General features: G+C 50.8%; 3 protein-coding genes across 10 annotated transcripts in view; 2 read left to right on the top strand and 1 right to left on the bottom strand.

Annotated features, from left to right (window-relative positions):
* Nucleotides 1-10,685, bottom strand: part of WDR62 (WD repeat domain 62) — a 45,351-nt gene extending 34,666 nt beyond the window's left edge. For all 3 annotated transcript variants that reach the window (XM_029207250.1, XM_029207261.1, XM_029207271.1), the window contains exons 1-6: nt 10,146-10,685; nt 7,263-7,354; nt 5,897-5,959; nt 1,647-1,704; nt 1,239-1,409; nt 232-369 (exon numbers count right to left, since the gene is read on the bottom strand). In XM_029207250.1, the coding sequence (XP_029063083.1) occupies nt 232-369; nt 1,239-1,409; nt 1,647-1,704; nt 5,897-5,959; nt 7,263-7,354; nt 10,146-10,322 (699 nt within the window). In that variant the 5' untranslated portion in view covers nt 10,323-10,685. The remainder of the gene's footprint in view (nt 1-231; nt 370-1,238; nt 1,410-1,646; nt 1,705-5,896; nt 5,960-7,262; nt 7,355-10,145) is intronic.
* A 256-nt stretch (nt 10,686-10,941) lies between these two features.
* THAP8 (THAP domain containing 8) lies at nt 10,942-21,674 on the top strand. 2 transcript variants are annotated; one of them, XM_029209515.1, is made up of 4 exons: nt 10,942-11,104; nt 18,641-18,833; nt 18,995-19,387; nt 21,167-21,674. In XM_029209515.1, the coding sequence occupies exons 1-4, from the start codon at nt 11,022-11,024 to the stop codon at nt 21,245-21,247; spliced, it is 750 nt and encodes a 249-aa protein (XP_029065348.1). In that variant the 5' UTR covers nt 10,942-11,021; the 3' UTR covers nt 21,248-21,674. The 2 variants fall into 2 exon arrangements, with proteins under 2 accessions (XP_029065348.1, XP_029065340.1); XM_029209507.1 differs by having other exon boundaries at nt 21,091-21,672.
* The window catches only part of CLIP3 (CAP-Gly domain containing linker protein 3), a 14,126-nt gene continuing 7,920 nt past the window's right edge, over nt 21,668-27,873 (top strand). For 3 of the 5 annotated variants that reach the window (XM_029209480.1, XM_029209460.1, XM_029209496.1), the window contains exons 1-5: nt 21,668-23,339; nt 23,654-23,877; nt 26,887-27,026; nt 27,112-27,205; nt 27,393-27,554. In XM_029209480.1, the coding sequence (XP_029065313.1) occupies nt 23,712-23,877; nt 26,887-27,026; nt 27,112-27,205; nt 27,393-27,554 (562 nt within the window). In that variant the 5' untranslated portion in view covers nt 21,668-23,339; nt 23,654-23,711. Of the gene's footprint in view, nt 23,340-23,425; nt 23,878-26,886; nt 27,027-27,111; nt 27,206-27,392; nt 27,555-27,873 lie in introns of those variants that run through there. The other 2 variants (XM_029209486.1, XM_029209470.1) reach the window with 2 other exon arrangements.

Here is a 27,873-nt window from a genome sequence, read left to right as displayed (position 1 = left end):
GCAGGCCAGGGATGAAGTCTGGCCCCGGGGTCCAGCAGGGGAGGTTACCTAGCAGGGCCTACCAGTCAGTCAGCACCTGGAGAGCAGGTCCAGAAGCAGAAGGCAGACCCCTGAGAGGCTAGACAGCCTCTGAGACCACTGCCCCTGAATCTCAGGTAGAACCAGGAGTCCCTACTACCCCTGACAGTTCCTCCCCTGGGCCCGGATGAGGTGGCAGGGACAGCAACTCACCTTTGCTTCAGTGGAGACTTCCAAGAACCAGAACCTCACATGCCGGTTCCCAACAGTGACAAAATAGCTGCTGTCCTCTGAGAAGGAGAGGGCGATGACCCTGCATGATACCTTGTTGGAGGCCACCACAATGTCTTTCTGGAAGAATCAGTGCAGAGAAGTTCACGCCAGCACCCACCTCATCAGACTCTTTGGGCCTTTGCCCTCAGCCCTGCATCTTTCCACCCTCCCCTGCTCCAAGTCTGTTTTTCTTGGGCCCTCCTTTTTGGGGAAACCTATGCGTGACACTCTTATCATTCCCAACACAGAGGAGACTGAGGCCTGGAAAGGTTCCCACGTGAGAGTAAGTTCCAGAGCTCTCCTCAAGAGTCCAAGCCCTGCAGCCCACACATGGTGTTGAGGACAGCCACAGCTGGAAGGTAAGGACAACACGACCCATGCTGCCGGATATTGGGCTCTTACTCTGGGCCCTGCTCAGCCCTTCACAGGATAACTCGTGGAATCCCCTCAGCAGTCCTACAAGGGAGGTGCATCTCCCCACCACCCTGTCATGCTCAAAGGGGGCTGTCACATGCTCAAGGTCACACAGCAGGTCATGAACAGAGGCAGGACTTGATACCCACTTCTCCCGACTCCAAGTCCTCCCCAAGCTGTTCCAAAGTCCAGCCTTCCAGCACATATCAACTCACTGAATTCTCACAACTCAACAAAGCAGATACTATTATACCCATTTTACAGATGAGGAAACAGACTCACAGAGAGGTTAGGTCCCTTGCTCAAGGTCACAGCTGGTCAATATAAAAAGAATTATATGTTCCCTGGGTTGACAACTTGTCACATGCCCTGCAACAGGTGCCTAGAACCGGCATCGGCATGTAGTAGATGTTCAATAAATATTTGTTGGTTAAACACTTTACCAAGTTACCTTATTTAGTTCTCCCAATGCCCAAGACTCAGGGTGTTCTGGCAGCTGGCTGCCTGTCACACACCTACCAGTCAGCTCTTACCTTCCAGTCCCAGACGTTGAGTACCATGTCGTGCTGGTAGCCCATGGACACAATGTGCTTCATACTGGGGGAGAAGGCCACACAGGCCACACCGTACTTGTGGCCCAGCATCTCCGCCACCTGACTCTTCTCTTCCACGTCCCAGATGCGCACAGCGGGCCTGTGCCCGTTCTGGGGAAGATGGGGCCATTTACTGCTGCCGGGTTCTGCACGCAGGTGGGGCTTGAGGGGCTTTCAGGGCTGAAGTTGGCATTGCCCCAGGGTGCGCCCGAAAGCCACCTCCCCCATCTGTCACGGGGCTTTTCTAGCCCAGGAAGGAGCTATTCCAGGAATTCCTCAGGCCTCCTGGGGGTAGAAAGAATGGCCCCAAGGCCCCTCCCCACCCACTCAGTCATGATCACAACTCACCTCCCCCGTCACTATGTACTTTCCATCAGGGGAGAAGGCCAGGGCACTCAGAGACTTCCTGGGGGCAAGGAAAGGGGTTGATTACTGATTCCACTGAGGGTGGGCAGCCAGACTCCAGCCTGGCTGTGCTCACAGCACTTGGCCCACTCCTCACTCCCAAGAGGCCGGGAGAGGTGAGCGCCTGCAGCTCCCAGAGAGCCAGTGCTACGTCCTTGCCCAGCATAGCACCCAGTGCGTTCCTTCCTGCTGGAAGAAGCGGGGGCAGCGGCACAGGGAAATGGGGTTTTGTGAAAGCAAAGGCCCCTTCCTCCCCAAAACCCCAAACCCTGACGGGGTGGATGCTGTATGGAAACCCTCCTTCCCTCTCCCTCTGACAGGGTGGTCTCCCTAAGACCCCATGTACCCTGTAACCCTGAGAAATTCAGATGCAGGAAATGGTACAGATCTGGCCTAACTATGCAGGTGGTACTGATGGAGGATCCTGGCAGACATCACACTGAGACAGCCTGCAGCCTGTGCTCCACTGCTAAACGCTGAAGGTGTCCTGGAAAACCCATAAACAACCAACACACTTCTCTTCGACACTCCCAGCTGGCCTGCAAGAGCCCTGAATGATCAGTCTAGTTTGCATGTTTTGTGGCGGCAAGTTTCACTATTCCCAGACTGTGTTGTTTTTTCTCTCCTCTGTCTCTTTTAATCCTGCTTTTACCTCTGTTCCTTAGCAGTCTAGTAATTGTCCACCTCGAATGAGTAAACTGCTGTGCAGATAGCTAAGTCGAGGCCTCTAAGTGAGTCACTGAAAATCTCATAGAACATTTATCTTCATCAACTCAACCCTCTGCAGCTTCCACTGCTCCTTAAGGTAGCAGCCAAGGTATGCTGCCCATCCAATATCCACTCGTCTCTCTTTGCTCACGAAGGGAAGCCCAGTTTTCATGGGGATGGCAACGGCCCCAGCTGGAGTATATCTCCTCACCTCTCCTGCAGCCACACAGGCACAGCTACATGACGCAGTCTGGCCAATGAGAGGTAAGCTGAAGTGTTGTGTGGGACTTCCAGAAAAGCTTCTCAAAGGGAACTCTTTGCCCTGCTCCCCACTTGCTCCCACATGACAACCAGAATTTCACCTTGGGCCAGGAGGTGATCTTAAGCCTCCCAATAAGCATGGTGAACAGAAAGACAGAAGGAGTGGGGCCCCTGATGCTGGCAGAGACACCAGCCCCCTAAGTGCCCACTTCCTGGTTTTGTCTGTGCAGGAAGAGCACACCCTTGTGTTTTAAGCCATGCCTGTTGGGGGTGGGGGAGAGGGCAGGTCTGCCGTCTGCAGCTGCCCCTAGCCTACTGCACGCCTGAGCCTGCGCCTGGCCCTCTGCCAAATGGGCCCCCGCTACTGATTCCTCACGCACACTCTGTTCAGTCAAGACCCTTCCTAGCCAGTTTTGAGATGAGGAGACCTCAACACAAGGAAGTCGTGCCAAGGTTACCTAACCAGACAGGGCACATGAGAATTCCCCAGGGAGCTTTTGAAAAATATCAAAGCCATGCTAAAACTAGTGAGTAAAAGTTTGGTAAGGAACAGGGTAGTAGCTGCATAGTTTCAGAGAAGCTCCCCTCAAGATACTCACTAATCACAAAGGGGAAAAGGGAGGCTTCCCAGTGGAGAAGCCTGGCAGACACCACCTTAACCAAGGGCTCGAGGTGATCACCACGAGCCACAGGAGAGAGCGACATCACGCACCTCCTGACAGAATGCACTGAGCAGAACGCAGCATTCCTTCGGAGGTGGTCCTGCAGAACCTAACTCTACCTATGAGGAAACAGCACACGAACCCAAACGCTGGGACATTCTACACAACACCTGGCCTGCAAGCCTCAAAGGTGTCAAGGTCATGAAAGTCAAGAAAAGATGGAGGAAACCTCTTTAGATTGAAGGAGACTGAAGAGACGACTGAAGGCAATGCGTGATGCTGGACAGAATCCTTTTTGCTGTAAAGGACATTCTTGGGACAAATGGTGAAGGCTGAATGAGGAGGAGATGGTAGTGATGTACCAACTTTAATTTCCTGACTTTGCTCAATCTTTGTGGTTTTGAAAGGTCATACTTTTTTTTTGCAGTAAATTCACACTTAAGTATTCAGAGGTACAGGGGTATCAGGTATGCAACTTACTTTCAGATGGTTCAGAAAAAAATTACTATGTATATAGACAGAGAATCAGAGAATGATACTTTTTTTTTGGGGGGGGCGCACAGTGCAGCCTGCGAGATCTTAGTTCCCCAACCAGGGATTGAACCTGGGCCCTCGGCAGTGAAAGGACGGAGTCCTCACCACTGGACTGCCAGGGAATTCCCATAGACAGAGAATGATAAAGCAAATGTGGTAAAATGTTAGCATTTGGGAAATATGGGTGAAAGGTGTACAGGTGCTCTTTGTACTATTCTCGTAGGTCTGAAATTATTTCAATATAAAAAGTTTAAAAATTGGCAGTGCTTAGGTCTTACTCCAGACTAACTTATTCAGCCTTCTCTGGGGGTGAAGCCTGGGATCAGGTGACTCTGAAATGCAGCCACAATGAACACCTCCACTCTGGCCACACTGCCTCCTAAGACAGACCCATCTGTGACTGAGAGTGGATACTTCTATGCTATCTGCTTCGGATCAAGGTTACCTACTCTACCGCCTACAGGACTCAGGGAGGCAACAGGGAGGATGAGAAGAATTGGGCAAGGGGCATTCTGACAAATGCCACCAAGCTCCAGCCCATCCCTGCCATAGGAGAATGTGGGCCCCAGAGATCTGAATCTCTCACATTTCTAAAACGAGAGGGCATCTGAATTTTTGTGTAGAAAACTTTAAACGTTGTCAAGTAAGTCCAATATTTAAAACATACTGTCAGACAAGTCTGTGGGCCCCTAGTTTGTGATTATTGACAAGAAGTATTTCACCTGAGATCACATAGTGAATAAACACTTAAGTCTGGATTGGAACCCATCTCTGCCCTCACCACCAGTGACAGAACCCACAGTCAGAGTCAAGGGTCCAAGAAGCCCCTTCTGAGAGGGAATCTGTATCTACCAAACTGTATCTTAGGGACCTTGCCTTAGGGATCGTAAGGGAAGAAGAAAACCCACAACTTATCCGTCCACCTGGAGAGCCCGGCCAAAGGAGCTAAGCTTGAACTATTTGTGCAGTATTTGTGGAATAAAAAGTTGCAGTGAGGTGCCTCCCAAAGGTCACAACCCGGTTGGGACCAAAGCCCCAGGATGACACAGTGTTCAATCAGCCCCAAGGCAGACCCGGGCATCATCTTGGGCCTGCTCAAAGCCAAGGGTCTTCCTCAATAAACTGGCAGCTGGAGGGATCTTTCTAAAACCCAAATCACACTCATTCATTCAGGAAACGATAAGTGTTATCAGTGTGCTAGACACTGACCCAAGGTATAGGGACACAGAAATTAACTAAGAGAAAGTCCCTGCCGTCAGAGAGCTCACACTGTGAAAAGAGACAGTAAATATATCGCTGAGGAAATCAGACAGCATATCAAAAAGGAGTGCATTTTGTGGAAAAAAGTAAAGCAAGGAAGGGAGATAGAGTGTGCTGGAGGGCTGGGGTGCGTGAAGTATATCCTTAGCCTGCAAATGCCCTCTCGTGGCTTTTCTTTGCGATCAGCATGAGAGCCAAGCCCTCCCAAGGCCCCTGTGATGTGGCTTCTGCTGGTTCCAGCCCCACCTCCCCCTCACCCATGGAACCCTGACTGCTCCTCAAACATCCTGAGATTCTTAACCACTGCAGGTCCTTTGCTCTTGCTGTCCCCTCTGCCTGGAATGCTCTCCCCACACCTTCACATGGGTCAACCCCTCACTTTCTTCAGCTCTCAGCCTCAGGGAGGCTCTGATAAGACTCTGACGAGAGTCCTTGGCCTGCGAACCTGCCCTAACACATCCCCGTCATTTCCTCCATAGCAACAGTCATGGTCTCATGATCGGCTAGGAATTGCCAACTAGTCTGTTCCTCCCCCCACCACCCAAGCTGTCAGCTCTACGAGAGCAGATTCTCATCTCTTTTGTTAACTTCCATGTCCCCAGCACCTGGAACAGTACCTAGCACTGAGCAGACCCTTGGTGAATGTCACTGAACCACCAGGTGAATGAATGAGTCACCCACCCACAAGCACTTCCAGGCAGTGTGGGGAAGGAGGGATGTGCCAGGACCCTGGTCCCACCCCTACCCCATGCCTGGATCCCAGCTTACCTGGCTGTATTAAAAATGTGCTGCTGCTTGTTCTCCTTGGGGTTCAAAATCACCACCACACAGCTGGGGAGAAAGAGGAAAATGTGCCCAAACTAAGGGGAGTATTGGGGTCCAGGGATGATTCTATTCCCAACACAAGAGCCCCCTCCTCCATTATCTATGCTGAGGATTCTGGGCACTTAACATTATTATTGTTGTTATTATTTTAAACATTTATTTATTTATTTATTTATGGCTTTCTCTAGTTGCAGCGAGCGGGGGCTACTCTTCATTGGGGTGCGTGGGCTTCTCATTGCGGTGGCTTCTCTTGCTGCGGAGTGCGGGCTCTAGGAGCACGGGCTTCAGTAGTTGTGGCACGCAGGCTCAGTAGTTGTGGCTCGGGCGCTCTAGAGCACAGGCTCAATAGCTGTGGCACATGGGCCTAGTTGCTCCGCGGCATGTGGGATCTTCCCGGACCAGGGATTGAACCCGTGTCCCCTGCATTTGCAGGCGGATTCTTAACCACTGCACCACCAGGGAAGTCCCAACATTATTATTAATATCAATAATAATATTATTATTAATTATTAATTATTAATTATTACTTCCTCTGTGGTAACTGTTAGGTTCTGGGCTAATAAAGACATACTGTGCACAATCTCTTTAAATCCTCACAACCGCCAGATGAGGTCAGGAATCTTTGTCGCTTTTCATAGATGATGAAACTGAAGCCCTTTACAGAGAGGGAAGTCCTTTACCCAAGACTCCCCAGCAGGTCGGGGACAGAGTGGGTAAGTGAATCCACACCTGTCAGATTCAAGAGCCCAACCCTGTCCTCTATTCTGGCTGCTTCCCAGAGACTCAGTAACAGATACTGTTCATCAGGAATTACTATGGCCCTGCTCTGCCCTGCCCTGTGGGGGTGAGGGGTCCCCTCGGTGCCTAGAAGAGTGCCAGGCTAGACCAGTATTTGTGGAATAAACAGTTGCAAATGTCCTTCAGTCCTCTCAACTAACTACCCAAGAGGAGGGTATCACTAGTTCTGTTTTACAGAAGCAGAGGCTTGGAGAAGGGCACACACAGTGGAGCTGGGACACAAATCCAGATGGCTGACACCAACCATGGCTTGGATCTTAACCACCTACCTTTCCCAGAATCACTGCCACCTCCCGCCTGCAGTCACAATAAGGCTTTCTTAGCACTCACGCATGCCAGGTACTGTTCTATACACAGAAGGGCCCATGGAATCCTTCCCACAGCCCTCAGAGGTAGGCAGCATTATACATTCTACAGACGGAAAAGGCGAGGCCCAGAGAGATTCATTGAAGACTTCAGGCTCTGAACTCAGGATCAGTGATCAGAGGCCGAGGCCCACCCACTCACTCACCCTGCCAGGTAGGCCACGTGGCCTGTGCTGGGGTCACAGGTTAGGCCATTGCTGTTCTGGGCTGTGATGCCAAGCACCTTCTCAAGTGATACCTGCAGGGAAAAGGCCCAAATTAGAAGCAGCTGCCCCAGCAGGCCCCACGTGGCACAGTCACCTCAGCCACCCATTCAATCCCTGTCACTCCAACACATTCACTGAGCGTCTAGAGTCATCTACCAGCAACTAAAGCTTGTCCTCCTCAAATGCTGCTCTGATAAATACAGTGCTAGGTGAAGGGCACAGAATGGTGAGGAAGACAGACAAAAAAAATCCCTGTCCTCCTGGAGCTCCCATTCTGGGGGTGATGGGATGGTGGACATCGAAAATGAACAGAACAAATATGTAAAATAGATGTCAGGTGACGATGGGAGCATTAGAGAAAAATTAAGCAAGGAAGGAGATTGAGAGTACAGAGGAAGGGGAGAAGGCCTCACTGAGAAGGTGAATAAGACTCTAAGTGTTTTATATGGATTAAAGACTTGACAGCCCACAACACTGCGAAGAAGCTGCTATTATCACCACTATTTTACAGATGAGGACAGAGGCCCAAGGTCCCACCCCTGTGGAGTGGCAAGGTTGGGATACAAACCCAGGTAGTCTCTGGCTTCAAAGCTAGCACTTTGTGCAGCACTTTGCTTACAGCAGTGAACAGAAGTGGACACTGTCCGTTCCCTCAATAAATTCACAGTCTAGAGGTTCAACGAGTAAAGAAACAAGTGAACTTGAACAATCGCATTTAAAATTTTAAAATTCTCTAAGCAAGATAAGTCAAATGAGCCAGTCCCCATCATGGCTGATTAAACAATTTAGAGGATGAACTAACAAACTGTGGTATTTTCATATTCTGAAGAGACTAGTTTCTAATTATTATAAAGTAAAACATTCTCAAGCAAGGTGGTGGGCCTCAGAAATGAAAGGCAAATAGAAGATAGTAATAAGTAATATTTATTGAGCGTCTAACCAGTAGACAGGCACTGTTTAAATACCTATAACTGTATTAACTTATTTAATGCTCACAACAACCCCGTGATGTGGTCACTGTCATCCTCATCATCTCCACCTTACAGATGAGGAAACAGAGGCCCATGAGGGTAATCCATCTGCAAGGAGCAGTGCCAGGACGAACCCAGGCAACCACGCAACGGCAGTCACGTTTTTTTAATCTGTTAATCAGCATTACTGGGCATTAGCATAGCTGGTCATTTTTAGACTAGGTCTTTCGCAAGCTGGATGGACCCTACACCACCAAACAAGAAAAATAAATGACATCAATCACCCAAAATATTGAACACACAATCACAGCAGTAACTAACACCAAGAGAGTACTTACAGTGTGCCAGCTGTTGTTCTAAGTGCTTAAGATATGTGAGCTTACTTAATCTTCACCAGTACCCTATAAGGGAACACTTATATTATTATCCTCATTTTACAGATGAGGAAACTGAGGCACAGAAAAGATCAGGAAAGGAAGAACAGAACTAAGGTTAAAGCCCAGGCAGTCTGGGTTTAGAGGCGGTGCTCTTAACCACCTTGTTATACTGCATCTCTGAAATTACTATTGTTATTCCTCTCCTTTATACACTTTAGCGCCCACAAGGCACTTTCAGGAACATACAAGATAAGGGCTATGAAGTACAGGGTTCTGGGTGAGAGACTTAGGTGGGGGTCTGCTTTAGGCTGGGGTTCAAGAAGGCCTTTCAGGGTAGGGATATTCAGGCTGAGACTCGAGGGATAGGAGCCAGCCAGGTAGACTGCAGCAAAAAGCCCAGAGGACTCAACAAACACAAAGGCTAAGAGGCGGAAAAGAGATTGGAGCCTCAGGAAAACAGAAAGCAGGCCAGTGTGACTGAACCTTCATGAGAGGGAGGCCAAGGGAAGTATGGCGAAAGAAGTGGGCAGAGGCCACTTGCCTAGCGCCTTGCACCCAGAAGTGGGTGATATAATCAGAGTGTAGCAGAAAGCCACGGAGGAGGAACAAGATCCACAGCAGCTACCAAGTACTGACCCTCTACCTGGACTTTGTGCCAAGTAGGTCATATTCACAATCTTGTCGCATCTCCCTGCAACACCATGGTTATCGTTATCTCCATTTTATAAAAACACACTTTGCATTTCAGGGAGTTGGAAAACGATTTTTTAAATTGCTGCTGTGCTACTGGAATTTCTTCTACCTACTCTAAAATCTTTGTTTCTGTGTCTCAGGATTTAAGGAACTGTTCCACACGCCGTCTCCCTACCTCCGGCAGTGCTGCTGAGATTTTACAAATATTACTCACATCCTGTCCATAATTTAGGGTGGCAATATGGACTAAGAATCCCACCTTGGTAAAGAAGAAGGAAAGAGAAGGCAGCGGATGAAGGAAGGCAGGCTAGAGCTGAGGAAGAGTTGGAACAAGTAGGACTCGGGACTGAACCCTGGTAGAGACCCTAAAGACCAAGAGGGGGGTGAGGTCAACAAAAGTGGAAGGATACAAAAGTGGCCTAGAGATACATCTAAAGGTAACTAAAGGGATAAACAGAACTAGAAGGTGATTAGCAAAACTAAAATGCGCTCCAAGGTACAACGCCAGGGAGGAACCCCGGCAACGCTCCAAGGGCTAAGGGTGGGGCCAGGGTTTGAGAAGTGGGAGTAGGAACAACGGGCACTACCCGAGAGAGGAGGAGACAGGGCAGTGGGATGAGCCTTGGCTAAGGGGGCGGGGTTTAGAGGACTAGTCGGGTCAGAGAGCAACTAGAGGGGGTACCAACCGGGGGCTGAGAGGCGGGGCCAAAGATCTAAGGGCGGGACCAAGGGAGACCCAGGGGAACCTGGAACTGAGATGGGCAAGGCAAGCAGCTCCTCACCCGGTTCTGCACCGTGTCCTCGGGCGCCGCCGAGAGTCTCGTCCGCCGCCGGAGGCACAGCGGTAGAACGGGGGGCGGGGAGGACTGGGCCCTCCGCGCCGGAACTCCCGCCATGATGGATGGCAACTTCTCGACTGCATCGTTCCGCGCGTAGCCTCCGGGCCCCAAGGCCGCCATCGTCACTCCGGAGCCCGGCGACCGTTACACTCCTCAACTGCCACCGAACAGCGAACGGCCGCGGGAAAGCCGGCGCCGCCGCCCATTGGACGCGGCCGGCTGCCGGTCTGGCCAATCTCAGGGTTGCCAGGAGGCGCTTTTGACCAATGAGAGCTAAGAGTCGGAGCGGAGGGTCTGGCAGGGTGGAGCCACGGCTCAGCTTGATACTTGATCGAGCGTTGTGGAGTTTTTTTTAAATCCCGTCTGTGTTTTCGTCATTCAATAAATATCAGGTTTTAACTTTTACGAAGCTAACGCCAAAGCCTCCTCGCCTCGCTTTTTGCTGCCCCCCCCACCCTCACCCAAGGGCGACTATCCGCGCAGTGGCAGTCGCCCGGATGTAAGCGTAGGGTGGAGCCGAAAAAGACTGAAGAGTTGGCGCAGACTCAGAAACGCCTTGACGCCACTTCTCCCCCATCATGTGATGAGGTCCGGGTGGCTAAGAGCCGGCTCTGCGCAGACATTCTCGCTTGTCTCTATTTGCCACGTGATGAGGGCGTAGCTGTGGTAACACGGCCTGGCGCGCAGTACGCAGGCACGTGACGAGGCCCCTTACGTCAGGCACGCTGCAAGCGCGCGGTCGGGGCGGGGTTCGGCGGCGCCCGGCGAGGACCAAAGTGCGTCTTCAGACCGGGCAAAACCCAGTTGGGTTGGACAGCCATGCCCAAGTACTGCCGGGCTCCGAACTGCTCCAACAATGCGGGCCAACTGGGCGCGGACAACCGCCCGGTGAGCTTCTACAAGTGAGCACAAGCGAGGGGCGGGGCTTGCAGGGAGGCGGGGCCCTGTGGGGGCGGGCCCGAGGGTAAATGCAGCAGTGCGGGGGGATCTAGTCCATCTTGCCGGTGTCTGGAAGCAGGGTTAGCAGGTTGAAGAGACCGTGTTCCCAGTGTTTCACTAACAGTAGACACCGCACATGTAAAGGTGCAGATGTGTGAAACAGCAGGGGTAGACGATTAACTGCAGGTAGTGAACGGGGCGAGCGGAGGAATGGGAGGGCCGTGTAGACAGAAGTGAGGTTGGTCCAGGCTCAGAAAGAGCCTACAGTTGCCCACTCGCCATCCCCACGGATTTGAGGCATCTCAAACTCAAAACATCCGAAACCAAGCCCCTGATTTTGTCTCTCCTAAAACCTCCCATATCCTTTATTATCCTAGTTAATAGCTTTCCATCCTTACCGTCTTTCAGGCTAGAAACGCTTAGAGTCATCTTTACTTCTTCTCTTTTCTCACACTTGAGAAAGTAAAAATTAGCTTGAACTATAAAACAAAAAAAACCCAATAACAACAAAAAACCTGCTCTCTTATTTATTTGGCTGGAATGACAGACACGGGAAAAGCTAGCTGAAGAGTTAATAGGAAAAAAATTTTCTATATTTTTCTCAGGGACGTGTTGCAGATGTAAAGTGACAAAAGTCCCCTTTTTTTTTTTTTCGGTACGCGGGCCTCTTACTGTTGTGGCCTCTCCCGTTGCGGAGCACAGGCTCCGGACGCGCAGGCTCAGCGGCCATGGCTCACGGGCCCAGCCGCTCCGCAGCATGTAAATATTTGTTGGATGAATTCGATGAATGCATTTCAGGTGGGCTCCTCAGGAAACTCAGAATGCCATGTCCCAGCTATCCCTTGAGGGACCCTGGTTCAGGGGAGGAGGAGGACAGAGGAGTCTTTGAACCTAAATCAGTATGTCCAGACTTGCTTTTTAATATATATCACTCTGACATCGTTTATTAAGTCAGCAACTCCGAGCGTCTCCTGTAGTAAGTAAGCTCCTGCTGGACACAAAGGACCCTGACAGATCTTGTTCCTGCCCTGACAGAGCTCATGGACAGGTGCGGGGTCAATCACTGAAGAACTGAGGACACAAGTTGATCCTTTCTCTTCTTCAGCACCACTGCCCCCAATCTAGTCCATTAATCCATCCTTTGACTCTACCCTCCAAAACAGTCCCATTCTGCAGCAATCACAACAAAAGCCCTAACTCCTTGGCAATACAGTTGTAAATGCAAATGGCAGAATCTTCGCTAAACTATTAGGAAATAAGGAAAGAAAGAAAACCCACCACATTCCTAGTCTGACCACTTCTTATCACCTCTGCTGTCACAGCATAGCCCAGGCTGCCATCATTTCTTTCTTTCTTTTTTTTTAAATATTTCTTTCTTTCTTTATTTATTTTGGCTGTGCTGGGTCTTAGTTGCAGCATGAGGGATATTTAGTTGTGGCATGTGGGATCTTTACTTATGGCACGCGGACTTCTTAGTTGCAGCATGTGGACTTCCTAATTGTGGCATGCATGTGGGATCTAGTTCCCTGACCAGGGGTCGAACCCGGGCCCCCTGCATTGGGAGCGCGGAGTCTTACCCGTTGGACCGCCAGGGAAGTCCCCATCATTTCTTAATGAGATGCTGTGATAGATGCTTGCTGGTCTTCCTACTTCTACGCTTGCTTCCCTTACAGCGATGACAATAATAACTTCGTTAAAGAGCACTTACTGTATGCCAGGTAAGTGTTCTAAGTGCTTCACACATAATAATAAGGAGAACAGTGAGAACTGTGCATAGCAGCCAGGCGACTGTATAAAAATCAGTTCATGCCTGTGTTGTTTAAATCCCACCAGTGGCTGCCAGGCTGTTCCTCACACAGGCTGACCCATTCCCACCTCAAGGTCCATCCCTGAGTCACTCTTGAAGAAGCCATTTAGCTAAGAGTTTGGTGAGGAGCAGTCTCCAAAGGAGATTCAAGAGAGGGCATGGATGCTAGGAAGGAACAAGGTGAAACACTGAGGGAAGTGGCTGCTAGGAAGTAACTCAAAATTCCTGCCTGGGTGCCAAAGGAAACATTCATTAGTTGTGATTTAGGCCCTTTCAGGAACAAATGACAGTCATCTCTCATGGCAGGGGGAGGTGTCTCACAGGTAGGAATTGCATCTGTCTGGCAGTAACAAAGTCCTGAAAGAATAGTGGCTTTACCAAATTACGGGGTCTATAGGAATCAGCGTGGTTAGGTTATGCTACAGTAACAAACTCACAGAATCTCAGTGGCTTACCACAGCAAAGGTTTATTCCTCACTCACACTAATGTCCTTTGTCGGCCATTTGTGGCCCTTCTCTACTGTATCTTAATTGGGGATTCAGGCTGAAGGAGCCTCCCCTACCTGGAATATTGTTGGTCTTGTGGGAGGGGGAAAAGAGAAAGTGGGGAGAATCACCCAATGGCTCCTGGTAAATTGCATATTTAGAAGTGGCCCATATCACTTTTACTTCTTTGGCCACAGCAAGTCTATGGCAAGCGTCAGGTCAGTAGAGTGGAAATGTGTATCTTCGTGTGGGGAAGGGTAGAAAATGTCTTGAACAATAATACAGTTTACCGCAAGGTTTATTTTTCTCTCACATGAAGCAAGTATAGAGGTTGGCAGATGAGCGCTGGTGTGACAGTTCCACAATCATCAGGGATGAGGATCCCATCTTTCATATCCATCCAGTGGCTGCCAAGTACCTCAGCCATCATGCCCAACCATTTCTGGTAGGGAGAAAAGAGAAGGGGCGAAGAGCAAAAGAGACACAACTCTAAACTGAGCTGGTCCCCTTTACAAAGCCTCAGAAATCCCACCCAACGGCAGGTTCTTCATCATTGGTCACCCCCCAAAACTGCAAAGGAGCCTGGGAAATGTAGTCTTTTGATGGGCAATTAACCACCCTGAAGACATTCTGAGTTATGTTAGTAAGGAAGAAAAGAAGAACTCCTAGCAGTGCTGTAGATAGAATGGCCAACAAGAGGCCAAAAAAGGAGGACACTGGCTGTGCACTTAAGGTAGAATTTTAGAGAGGGACATTTCCTAACATAAATGTTGCCATCTAGAGGAACAAAAGGGAATAAAAACAAGACCAAATTAGGAAGAGGTTTTCTATGATATTACTTTCCTCCTTTGCGCCTTGAGCTGCTTCTGATTCCATTTGAGAACCCTCTCACATTTAAGGTACCATCCTAGATGTCTCACCCAACATGAAAGTATTGGCCAGAACTTAGTTACATGGCCCACCTACTGCAAAGGAACCTGGGAGACAGTCGTCTAACAGGGCACATTATGGCCTCAAAAAAGTTGGAGTTTGTTAGTAAGGAAGAAGAGAGTGGACGTGGAGTAATCAGTTGGCAGTCTCTGCCCAGGAGCAGGTGGGAAGTGCTGGTACAAGGGATTTCATGTTCGTGTCCAGGCAGAAGGAGGCTGGTGAGAACACTTGGATCTCAGATTGAGGGTGAAGGAACTGCATCGGCCAGAGTTCCTGGCTCTGTGCCCTGGGGTTCTGCTCTTTGGATGCCACGCTCTCCTCTGAGTCAGCCCTTCTGTCCTCATTCACCAGCTATCCCCCACTTCCCTCTCTGTCTGCCTTTCGCCTGAGAAGCCTTCCTTTGCTCCCCACCAACAACCTCTGTCCATCCCATCCACCTCCTCCCCACTGGTGGCCTCTTTACTTTCTTACGTGTCTTTCCCAGTGTTTCTTTATGCAAATACAAGCAAATCTGAACATACGTTCTTGTTTCCCCCTTTATTACTTTGTTAGTTTCCTATGGCTGCTGTTACAAACTCCTGGTGGCTTAAAACAATAGGAATTATTCTCTCACAATCCAGATCGGTTTTACTGGGCCAAAAATCAAGGTGTCAGCAGGGCTGCATTCCCCAGGAGGCTCTAGGAGAAAATCTGTTCCTTGCATCTTCCAGTTTCTGGTGTCCACAGGCATTCCTTGGCTTTTGGCCACATCACTCCAATCTCTGCTTCTGTCGTCACGTTGCGTCTCCTCTTTTATCTGTGGTAATATGTTCTTCTGCTTCCCTCTTATAAGAATACTTGCAACTGCTTTTAGGGCCAACCTGGATGATGTAGAGGATAATTTTCCCCATCTCAAGATCCTTAACTTAATCACATCCTTTGTCATGAAATGCAATATTCATAGGCTCCGGGGATTAGGACATGGATGTCTTTTGGGGGACCGTTATTCAGGCTGCCACAATTACTAAAAGCTGATATACTCTATTTGGAACCTTGCTTTTTTCACATAATGTATGCCTGACAATAGCATATCAGTTCATACAGTGCCTTCAGCCTATTTTAGAGCTGCATGGTATTCTTTTGTGTGCATATGCCTGAGTTTATTTGTCCTGTCTCCTATGGATGGGATTGTCCCCCACCCTCTAACACTCCTTACTCTTCCTTTTTAACAAAGAGAGAGCAGGCCTTATAGCCCTGAGCAAGTAAAGGTATCAGATGTTTTTATGGTTAACTCCTATTTATGGAATTGATACTGGTATTCCATTTTCAATTGTGGTTTAAAGTTTCTCTTTTAGGTATCTTCATTTAATACTTAAGTTGGTCAATTTTAAGAAAAATATTAAGTAAATAATGTCACAGGGTTTCCCTGGTGGTGCAGTGGTTGAGAGTCCGCCTGCCGATGCAGGGGACACGGGTTCGTGCCCCGGTCCGGGAAGATCCCACATGCCGCAGAGCGGCTGGCCCCGTGAGCCATGGCCACTGAGCTTGCGCGTCCAGAGCCTGTGCTCCGCAGCAGGAGAGGCCACAACGGTGAGAGGCCCGCGTACCGCAAAAAAAAAAAAGTCACAGATATGGAAGACATTGTGAAGGTGGGATGTGGATGACTGACTGTATTAGTTATCTAATGCTGCATAACAAACTGTCCCAACATTTAGCAGCTTAAAATAAGCCTTTAACGTTTCACAGTTTCTGGCAGCTCCCACAGAACACTGGCCGGAACTTAATCATGTGGCCACCTCTAGCTGCAAATGAAGCTGGGAAGTGAGGTCTTTATTGTGGACAGTCTTGAACCAAGGTCTAAATAGAAAGTGAATTGCTATAAAAGAGGGCAAAAAGAGACGTTGGGGACAGTGGCACCAGTTAACGGGTGGCACTACTTCTTATGGACACAGAAGTCGTTGGGCACCTGTAGAGGGTGCTTTATCAGATAATCCCTATCCACTCCCACCGGGAAAGCTTTTATTTAATTCATTAAAAAAAATAACTTTAAAATTAAAAAAATTTTTAATTGTGGTAAAATACACATAACGTAAAATCTCCCCTCTTAACCATCTTTAAATTCAGTAGTATTAAGCATGTTCACATTGTTGAGCAACCAATCTCCAGAACTTTTTCTTTCTTTTTTTTAAAAATATTTATTTATTTATTTTTGGCTGCATTGGGTCTTCATTGCCATGCGCAGGATTTCTCTAGCTGCGGCGAGCAGTGGCTTCTCTTGTTGCAGAGCACGGGCTCTAGGCACACGGGCTTCAGTAGTTGTAGCACGCAGGCTCAGTAGTTGTGGCTCGTGGGCTCTAGAGTGCAGGCTCAGTAGCTGTGGCGCACGCGCTTAGTTGCTCCGTGGCATGTGGGATCTTCCCGGACCAGGGATGGAACCCATGTCCCCTGCGTCGGTAGGCAGATTCTTAACCACTGCACCACCAGGGAAGTCCCTCCAGAACTTCTCCATCTTGCCAAACTGAAACTCTATACCCATTGAACAAGAACTCCCAATTTCCCTCCCCCTACCCCCAGCCCCTGGCAACCACCGTTCTACTTTCTGTTTCTTTGAATTTGACTACTTTAGATACCCCATATAAGTGGAATCATACAGTATTTGGGTTTTTTGTGACTGGTTTATTTCACTTACCGTAATGTACTCAAGATTCATCCATGTTATAGTATGTGTCAGAATTTCTTTCCTTTTTAAGGCTGAATAATATTTCATTGTATGTATATACCACCTTTTGCTAATCCATTTGTTGATGGACCCTTGGGTTTCTTCCCACTTTTGGCTATTGTAAATAATGCTATTATGCACATGAGTATATGCGCATATCTCTTCGAGACTCTGCTTTCAATTTTTAGGGGGTGTGTATCCAGAAGAGGGATTGTTGGATCATATGGTAATTCTATTTTCAATTTTTTGAGGAACAGCCATACATAGAGGCTGCTCCATTTTACATTCCCACCAGCTGTGCACAGCATTCCAGTTTCTGCTCCTTCTTGCCAACACTTGTTATTTTGTGTTTGTTTGTTTTTGTATAGTAGTCATTCTAATGGTTATGAGGTGATATCTTGTGGTTTTGTTTGGCATTTTCCTGATGATAAATGATGTTGAGCATCTTTTCATATGCTGGTTGGCCATTTGTATCCTCTTTGGAGAAATGTCTATTCAAGTCCTTTGCCCATTTTTTTTTTTTTTTTTTTTTGCGGTACGCGGACCTCTCGCTGTTGTGGCCTCTCCCGTTGCAGAGCACAGGCTCTGGACGCGCAGGCTCAGCGGCCATGGTTCATGGGCCTAGCCGCTCCGCGGCATGTGGGATCTTCCCGGACCGGGGCACAAACCCGCGTCCCCTGCATCGGCAGGCGGACTCTCAACCACTGCGCCACCAGGGAAGCCCCCTTTGCCCATTTTTTAATCGGGTTATTTGTTGTTGTTAAGTTGTTTAAAAACTTTTTAACATGTTTTCAAGCATACACAAAAAATAGAGTTGTTTAAATGAATCCTCGTGCATCTATCACTCATTTACACCAGTTGTCAACATTTTGCTCTTTTTCATCCACCTTCCTCCCATGTACATCTTTAATGCAGTATTTTAAAGTAAATTCCAGACATTAGGTCTTTTATCCATAAATATTTCAGAATATTTTTCCAACAGATGACTATTTAGAAGGTTAAACCAATATAATTATCACACCTAGCAAAATTAACTTCTTACAATAATCTAATACCCAATTCATGTTCAGTTTCCCCCAATTGTATTAAAATGTCTTTTTACAGAATGGCTTGTTGCAGACAAAGTCCACATCTGCCTTTGGACTGATGTTTCTTAAATCTCTTTTAATCTATAATCCCACCCCTACCCCCATGAATATGGGATCTCCCACAATCTAGATTTGTCCAATTCTGTAAACTGCCTCCTGGGATTCATATGGAGGAACAGACTGGGGGGGAAGGGAGAGTGACAGTGGGTAAAGAGACCAGGAAGGAGACTGTTGCAAAAACCCAGCCAGGGGAGGCTGGAGGCTGGATGCGAGGGTCAGCGGAGGTGGGAGAGGTGGGCTGATGCTGGGTGTTTAAAAGGTGGAGCCTGAAGAACTGGATGTGAGTAGGAGGTTGAGAGCCTGGTTGGGAGGCAGGGCCAGATTCTGGCCCAGGGGAGGCAGAGGTTTGGAGCTCAGGGACCTCTGGGTGTGCATATCCTCATGGAGGGGTGGGGTTGGACCTGATCTCGCTGACCCCGCCCCCCGGCAGGTTCCCCCTGAAGGATGGCCCCCGGCTGCAGGCCTGGCTGAGGCACATGGGGTGTGAGCACTGGGTGCCTAGCTGCCACCAGCACCTGTGCAGCGAGCACTTCGCCCCCTCTTGCTTCCAGTGGCGCTGGGGCGTGCGCTACCTGCGGCCGGATGCTGTGCCCTCCATCTTCTCCGGAGCGCCGCCCGCCAAGGTGAGCTCAGGAGAGTCCCATTGCTGGAGTCTGATCCCCCGCCCTCCCCTCTGAGGGAGGTCCCTCCTGCAGGCTGACTCTCAGCCCTCCACTCCTGAGGAATTTTCCTTGGAGTCCGGCCCTGATGTCCTCGATCCCCCATCCCTTGCCTTGTCTTCCAGAGGCAGACGAATTCCCGAAGCACCGAGAAATCAGTCGTGCCTCCAACTCCGCAGGAAGCCACGTCCCTGTCCCCTGGTCCAGCCGTCCCGGCCCCTGGCCCCGTACAGCTTGTGGTGTTGGGGCCAGCATCCGGGGGCCCCGAGGTCCCAGGCACCGTGTTCCTGACTCCCCTGCCGCTTCCGCCGGTTCCCACGGGGCCGCGCCCTGGAGTGTCGGCCCAGCACCCCTGGCCCGGGCTGGGCGCGGCGCTGGGAGCGCTGCAGCGGCGGGTGCGGAGGCTCCAGCGGCGCCACGAGCGGCACCAGGCGCGGCTGCGGGCTCTGGAACAGCTGGCGAAGCAGCTGCGCGCGGAGAGCCTGCTGGCGCCGGCGCACCGGGGCCGGCTGCGCGCGGTGAGTGCTCTGCCTGGCCCACACAGTGGGTGTGCTTTCGGCTAAACTAGAGTCCAGAGTTGAAAGTCAGAACATTTCACCCGTGTTTCCAAATTTCTGGCTTGAAAAAAATCAGTCTGGCAATGCCAAGCAACTATCGGTGGGAGCTTAATAGTGGCTGCTCCATTTATTAATAATATTATAATATTTAAGCAGCCCTTACTCTCTTCTAGACACAGAGTAAATAACTTATCGAAAACTCACTATGACCTTGATATTGAAACTGCTCTTGTCCCCATTTTCCATATGAAAAAACTGAAGCACAGAGTGGTCCAGTAACTTGCCCAAAGCCAGGCAGTCAGTAAGTTGCAGAGCCAGGATTCAAACCTGGGTGTCTGGCCCCAGAGGAGGCCTGTGCTCCTCTGTGGGAGCACTCCCTGCCTGGCCCCTATAGAGCTTGAGTTTCCAACTCTATACTAGAGTCTCCCAGGCCCTATCTAAGGCCCTTTTGCCCCTATGTTTTACTGCTGAGTATTTTCTGGCGTGGGGAGTGGAGGGGATCATGTCTTTTTTTATTTGGCCATGCCACGCGGCTTGTGAGGTCTTAGTTCCCCGACCGGGATCGAATCCGTGTCCCCTGCAGTGGAAGCACAGAGTCCTAACCACTGCACCACCAAGGAATTCCCAAGGGGACCATGTCTTTAAAAATCAAAATTTGACCAGGCCTTTTTCCTGCTTAAAACCCCAGGGTCAAGCTTGAGGTCCCAGGGCCCTTGTTCCTGCCTGGACAAAGGAGGTGGGAGGGGGTTTCAGAAAGCCCCTGAGGTACCTCTGTAGCTAAGGTGTCTCAACCTGACAGCCAGTGGGTTGGGCCTGGCCCACAGATATTATTCTTTTGGCCTCAGTAATGCTGTAAAATATTTTCTGGTCTTTCCTGAAGGCTCAGCAGATCTAGCAGCACTGGGTTCGCATCCCCAGATAGTAGCAGTCAGCTAGAGCTGCAGTGGCTGTCCCCGGAGGCTTCATGTTTGAGACTGTGGCCTGAACCATGCTGGAGCACAAGAGGGACATACGAGGGGGTGGGGGTGGGGGCAAGGACATAACTCAGACTCAGGCCTGCGGCTCTTCATGGAGCCTGCCAGGGCCCCTGGGCTGACAGTGTCTCTCTCTGTCTCCCCTGTCCCCATTCCATCCCTGTCTCTCAACCTCTTCCTTTCTCTCCCACATTCATCTTTGTCTTTCTGCCCCCATGTCTCTGTCATCCCATCTATCTCCCCACTTCCCATGTCTCTCTTCTCTCCCACATTCATCTTTGTCTTTCTGCCCCCATGTCTCTGTCATCACATCTATCTCCCCACTTCCCATGTCTCTCTTCATCTGCATCTTTATCCCCCATATCCATATCCCTGTCTCCCTGCACCTACATTTCTCCCACCCCCCATATCTGTCTCTCCGTGTCTCTCTTCCCCCACATCTCTCTCCCTGTTTCCCCATACCTCTTTATACCCTCATGAATGTCTCTCTGGTTCTCACATCTCTCTCCTCACATCTCTCTCTGCCCATATCTCTCTCTGTCTCCTGACACCCCCCTCCCACCTCTACCTCCCTGTTCCTCACCATTTCTCCCCCTGCCCCCACTTTTTCCTTCCCTCCTTCCCTCCCCTCACTCCCCTCATTCCCCTGTGTCCTCCATCTCTACTACTTCTTTGCCTGGGACGGCCCAGCTCCCTGGACCTGAGGAGTCCCAAGCCTTCACCATCATCTGTGGAGGGCCTGACATAGCTGTGGTCCTTGCCCAAGGTCCTGCACCTCCCACCCTGGACGCCAAGCCTGAGCTCCTGGACACTCAGACTCCCAGTGCATAAGGACCAGGACAGATGACAGAAGACAGAGGAAGAGAGACGCATCAAACGTGGGCTTGGCCCAGCCCCATGACCCATGCCTGGGGCATAGCAGTGCCTCCCTCAGGGCCCTGACTCCCACCACCTCCTCCTAGGGACCCCTTGAACCTTAGGGCTGACCTGGGCCCAAGACCCCTGTCAGCAGTGATTACCCTGGGAACCAGGTCCCAACCCCACCTTCAATCTTTGCGGTCAGTAAAACATTCTCAGAGCAGAGCAAGGGTTATTTGTTTGGAGAGAGTTGTACCTGGTTCTGAAGAGCCCCTTGTACCCTTTGCCAAGGCTGGTGCCAAGCTGGGGATACAGCAGTGAACACAGCTGACAAAAGTCCTGTCCTCGTGGTGCTCACTTTCTGCTTGAGCAGAAGATGAACTAGTAAATAAACAGTATAATTTCAGGTTGTGATAAGTGCCATAAAGACTGAATGAAAATGTAATGGGCTGGGTGGGAGGGAGGACTCTCTAAGGAGACAGTGTTTGAGCAGACACCTGATGATGAGAAGGAGCTGGCCTGGAAGGCACGTGGACTGGATGTTCCAGGGAGAAGAACGGCCTCTGCACATACCCTACCATCTAAGGTATAAGCCGGAGGAAGACAGTGTTGCTATGGCGAACACTGAAGCAGGGAAGGGAGTGAGTGTTTGTGTGTGAGGAGGGTGGGGTTGGGATGCAATGTTAGATAGAGCAGAAAAGGTCTCATTGGAAAGGTACCAATAAGCGAAAGCCTAAAAGAGAGGAGTAAGGGAACCAGGTATCTGGGGAAAGAGCATTCCAGGCAGAAGGAACGCCAGTGCAGAGGTCCTGGGGTGAGGAGGAACAAGGAGGCCAGGGTGGTTAGAGTGGAGTGACTGAGGGGGAGAGTGAGAGGAGGTGAGATTGGAGAGATGACAGGGAAGTTCACACAGGGACTCGTGGGTTGTGGTTGAGACATTGGCTGTTACCTGCAGTGAGGTGCAGCAAGCAGATGCCTTTAGGAAGGTCCTGATGTGACAGGTGTTAACAGGTCCCTCTGGCTGCATATTGGAGTGTTGTGGGGAGCTGCCACAGTCCAGGTGGGAGAGGATGAAGGATGGACCAGGATTAGGGCCTGGGACTGGGGTGAGGGATGAAATTCTGGAAATATCTTAATGGAGCTACTGGGCCTGCACATTAGAAGGATGAGAGGTGGAAGAAGTCAGCTGGCCCTGTTCAGGCTGGGATGATTGTGGACAGTGCAGGCCACAGCCAGTCAGGTGTGACAGCCCAGCCAGGATGATGGGGCCAGGAAGGCCTCATCCCTGGGCTGGCTCCTGGAGGCCTTTCTGGGGGGAGGAGTCCATTGGCAGATCTATCCCCTAGGCACTGCCAAAGCCATGTAGCACGGTGATTAAAAGCCCAGGCTCTATAGCCAGGCCACTGGGATTCAAGTCTTAGCTCCATTACCTGTTTGCTGTATGCCCTTGGGTAAATGGCTTAACTTCTCTGGGTAAGTGCTGTGTGCGCACTATGTGATAATGACAATGACAGTGATTATAGGAGTCAACACAAAATCATCCCTCTGAGACATCCCTTGTCTAGGGTGGACATGGAATAGAGGTCAGGTCTGATATGTCAGAGAGAGAAAACACCCACCACTACCACACATCGAGACCCCTGCCCAAACTGGTCTGGTTTGCAGGCCTTCGCAAAGGCGCTATCACAGCGGGATGGACAATAATCCATGTGCCCGTTTTCCCATCCCTCTCTTTTTGCCCTTGTCCCTGCTTCATCTCTCTCCTGTCTCCATGCCTCACATCCTTCTTCGTGGCCATTTCTTCTACTCCCCGTCCTCGGTGTCTATACCCTTCCCACCGCTGCCTCCAGCCTTTTCATCAATGCAAGCAGCCTCGCAGTGTCTCCGCCCCCGCGCCTGGTTGGGGGTGACAGCGCATGCGCCGTCAGCGCCCCTCCCTCTCCACCCCCATCCCCCGTCGGCGACCGGGCCTCGTCCCCTTCTCTCTGTCTTCTTCTCCCCCATCACTTCCCCAGACACTGGCACCCCATTACTCCAGTTTCCCCGGTTTCAGCTTTGGTCTCCAGCCCCAGACACCCGAGGTAAGATGGGTAGAGGGGAGGCCCGCGGAGAAGGGGAGGGGCAAAGCATCCTGCATCCTGAGATAAACAAACCGGGGGAGGGGGCGGCCGAGACTGAGGGCCCTGACGCGGGAGGAGAAGAATGGGGGACTGGCCTGGGGGAAGTGGTAGGCGTTGGGCCCACAAACCAGCGTCCTCTGATGGGTGACTGGGGTCCCTATGATTGCCCAAAATCCAGAGCTGGGGGCGTGGGAGCCACCCGGAGCCCGGTGAGCGTCTGGGGGGCTCAGATTCCGGAGACTGGGGCACCCTCTCTAGCTGACCTCTGCCCCCAGGATTTGCCTGAAGGCCACCTCCAACTCTGCACCTGCCCACTGAGGGCCACCAAGGACCATGACTAAGACAGATCCCGCCCCGATGGCCCCGCCGCTCAGGGCGGAGGGAGAAGAGGAGGAGGAGGAGGACGAGCCTGTCCCAGAGCCCCCCAGCCCCACCCAGGAGCGCCGGCAGAAGCCTGTTGTGCACCCCTCGGCACCTGCCCCCCTCCCCAAGGACTACGGTAACCACCCTCCCCACTCAGCAATATGGCCTGGAGCCTTGGGTTGCCAGGGAGGTTTGGCTGAACTCTGCTGGTGGAGATGGTGGGAGGAATCTGGAGGATTTGAAGGTGTTCTGGAGGAGTCGTGGCCCTTGGATTTTCCCCCCCTTCATTAATTCATTCACCCATTGGAGAATGGAATTGGGATAATCATAATATTTGATTCATGACACATCATTCAGTCATTTAGTCATTAAACAAGCATTTTTGGAAAGCCTGCTATGGACCTAGGAACTGGAGGCACAGCATGGAGCAAGACAGATCTAGTCTTTGCCTAAGAGAACTCACAGGCCTCAATGACAACCACACAAATAAGTATAAAAATATAAGTACATAATTACAAGACTTGATGAGAATTGTGTTTGCTAAGAACCAAATTCTGCAAGAGCTTTTTAAGATATGCTTTCCCTGAGGAAGGAACATTTGAGGGAGACTCAAGGATGAATTGAGGGTTAACAAGGGAAAAGATTAGGGGAAGGGGGTCCCAGGCAAGGTAACCGCAGGAGTAAAGGCTCTGAGGTAGGAAGATGTGGAGCTGAGAGGGTGGCCTCTTGGAGAAAAGGAAAGTGTCTACTCATTCACCAAACACTGTTTATCCATCACTACTACTCTGTGACAAGCCTTGTGCTAGGAGATGGAGATTTAATGGTGAGCAATCCAGGCATGATCCCTGCTCTCAGGAGAGAAGGCAAGACTAAGCAAGTAACAGGTATATAAATCGGATAAGTTCAGATTGGAGTGGATGCTATGAAAGAAATAAAAGATGGAGATATAATAGAGAATGGCTAGGGGGCAGCACCTTGAGACAGAGTGGTCAGGGTGGGTCTTTGACGAGGTGGCATTTAGGCTGAGACCCAGAGCATGAGGAGGAATCAGCCATAGGAGAGCTGGAGAAAGAGTGTTCCAGGCTGTAAGCAGCAAGTGCAAAAACCCTGAGGCAGGACTGAGCTTGGAGCAGAAGGAAAATCTTGGTGTTGCTGTTAGGGAGTGATTGGAGCTGAGATGAGAGGTTGGCAATGGCTAGATCTGCAAGGGCCTTAAAGGCTACTGTGAGAACTTTGGATATATTCTAAGTGTGATGGCGGGGGAGAGCAGTTTGTGGGGGGGCAGGTCTGATTTATATTTTTAAAAGCTCCCTCTGGTTACTGGGTAGAGAGGGTGGAGCTCAGCCAGAATTAGATATAGGAGGAGGCTTTTAAAAGATGTTGGCTGGGAATCCCCGGCAGCTGTAAGTTCGGAAATGAGGTTCCAAGTTCAGAGAGTAGGTGTCATCAGGATAGGGCAGGAGGGGTGGCATCTGTGGACATGTCACCCACTAGAGGTGGGTCAGAGAGGCCATAAGTTGCCCTCAGTCTGATAGAAAAATAAGAACGTTATCTGGGTGTCTAGGGCCGGGTATCCACCCTGGGAAACTGGAAAATCTCCACTGGAAATGTGGCTGGATGTGGCTGGGACCTGTGGCCTGCTGGGAACTCAAAGAGTCTAGGGTATCTGCCCCCCGTCCCCAGGAATCCTGCCTGTAGAACAAGGAGGGTTTGGTCACAGAATGTGAAGAAATCTGAAAATGTAGTCTAGGACAGAGAGAGGGCTAAGGTGGACTCCAAGAGGAACTCGTGTATTTATTAAATTTGTACATTAATTCAGCTAGACTGACAGAGCGCCTCCTGCATGGATAAGGGAGTGAACAAGGCAGCCTGGAAACGTCCTAGTGAGGGGGACAAGCAAGAAAGGAAGAGAATGAGGAAGAAGAGAAAGAGAGGGAAAGAGGGAGGGAGGAAGGAGTAAACAAGTAATGTTAAGTAGTGATTTTTTTCTTCTTTTTTTTCTTTTGGCCACGCCGCGTGGCATATGGGGATCTTAGTTCCCTGACCAGGGATCAAACCCGGGCCCCCTGCATAGGAAGCACAGTGTCTTAACCGCTGGACCACCAGGGAAGTCCCTAAGTAGTGATATTTTTAAAGAAATGAAAAAGGGCAAGAGATAAAGAAGGGCAGAGGTGCTGATTTAGCCAGGGTGGTCTGGGGAGGCCTCTCTGAAGCCTTAGGAAGATCTCAGGGAAGACAGGCCCAGGCAAGAAAAACAGCAAGCACAAAGCCCTGAGAGAGGAATTTGCCTGGCGAGTTGGAAGGACAGAAGGAGGTCAGTGTGGCTGGAGGGGAACGAGTGAGGGGCAGAGGGCAGAGAACAGATAAGGCCAGTTTGTGCAGGGCCTGTGGGCCAGGCTGAGGATTTGGGTCTGTACTCTGAGTGTGATGGGAGCCAGGGCAGGCTTAGCCAAGGAGAGCTGTGCTGTGACTGGGGTTTTAAAAAGAGCACACAGGCTACTTCCGGGAGACACCTTCTATGAGGTACGTCCCTGGGCTCTGTGCCATCTGGTCATTCGTTTGCTCATCCATTCAACATGCACTGGGCTCCTGCCTTGTGCCAGCCCTGTGCTGGGTGCTGACGTTACTACAGGGCAACCCTCTAAAGGGGGGAGATGGAAGTTCCTCTGGGTACCCCCTGGCTGGCCACAGGTTGGATCCTGCCCATGGATCCATTTTATGTGGACTGCACAGTAATTGAAATTTGGGGAGATTTTTCTTAAAAACCGTGACTTCTGGCTTTTTAATTTCCTTTACCCTGGAGATTTGGCTAAAGCATGCCCTGACAGGGCAACATGTGCTAGAGCAGTAGCAGCCCCCTTGGGCATGCAGACTCCTTACCACACTCTTGTTTCATGGGGTGGAGTTTGCTGTTATATGATCTTCCAATTTTTCAAGACACACCCGGCATCCACATTTTTATGTGAGACCTGATTTTGAAACCTCACGCTGGCCACACAGAAAATGCCTGTGGCCCATGTGCCACCAGTTTGAGACTCTGTATTAGAAGGTTTTAAAGGTCTAGAGCTCCTCTGCCTTAGGATGGAAGGAGAGGGGGTCAGTCCACAGTTTGCCTGGGGTGATCTTGGACCTCTCACCACCCCAGCCTTCACCTTCTTCGACCCCAACGACCCTGCCTGCCAGGAGATTCTGTTTGACCCGCAGACCACCATCCCTGAGCTGTTCGCCATTGTGCGCCAGTGGGTGCCCCAAGTCCAGCACAAGATTGATGTCATTGGCAATGAGGTGAGAGCGCTGGGGAAGCGAGGGAGGAGAGGAAGGGGATCCTCACGTGTCTGGGTAACCCTCCCTGGTCCCCTGGTACTCCCAGATTCTGCGTCGAGGCTGCCACGTGAATGATCGTGATGGGCTGACCGACATGACACTGCTCCATTATGCGTGCAAGGCGGGGGCCCACGGAGTAGGTGAGGGTCCAAACCCCCAAACCTAACTGCCACGCCCAACACTCTCAGAACCCCGGCCCTCAGACCTCCATCCTGGACCCCACAGCCTAAGATCCCAAAGTGCCGTCCCTAAATCCCTGGGCCTTCCCCACGCCCTGGGCCCACCCTCTGGAGGAGGGAACCCACGCTGACCCGGGCTGTCACGCAGGGGACCCCGCGGCGGCTGTACGCCTCTCACAGCAGCTTCTGGCACTGGGCGCAGACGTGACCCTGCGCAGCCGCTGGACCAACATGAACGCGCTTCACTACGCGGCCTATTTTGACGTGCCGGATCTCGTGCGCGTGCTATTGAAGGGTGCACGGCCCCGAGGTGAGGAGGAAGGGCCGGGCTGGGAGGGGCAGGACCTAGGCGAGGAAGGGGGGCTGGAAGCAGAAGGAGGGTACCCAGGTGTGGGGGGAGGAGACAAGTGAGAAGGCGGGGAAGGTGACTGATGGGGCCTGGCATGGGAGGCCAGGGTGGGAGGCGGGAGGCGGGAGGTGCGGGAGAAGGAGTTCAGGGGTCCAAAACGTCAGGGCCTGGCGGGAGCTGGTTGGGAGGGGGGGGGCCGAGGAGGGGCGGGGCTCTGTGTCAGAGGCTGCCGTGGCGGTTTTTTTTTTTTTTTTTTTTTTTTTTTTTTTTTTTTTTTTTT

This window comes from Monodon monoceros, unplaced genomic scaffold, assembly GCF_005190385.1.
Source record: "Monodon monoceros isolate NGI ecotype Baffin Bay Population unplaced genomic scaffold, NGI_Narwhal_1 Super_Scaffold_10, whole genome shotgun sequence".
Classification (NCBI taxonomy): Eukaryota; Metazoa; Chordata; class Mammalia; order Artiodactyla; family Monodontidae; genus Monodon; species Monodon monoceros.
The sequence above is the reverse complement of the archived record's forward strand: the minus strand, read 5'-3'. Positions and strand labels throughout refer to the sequence as shown.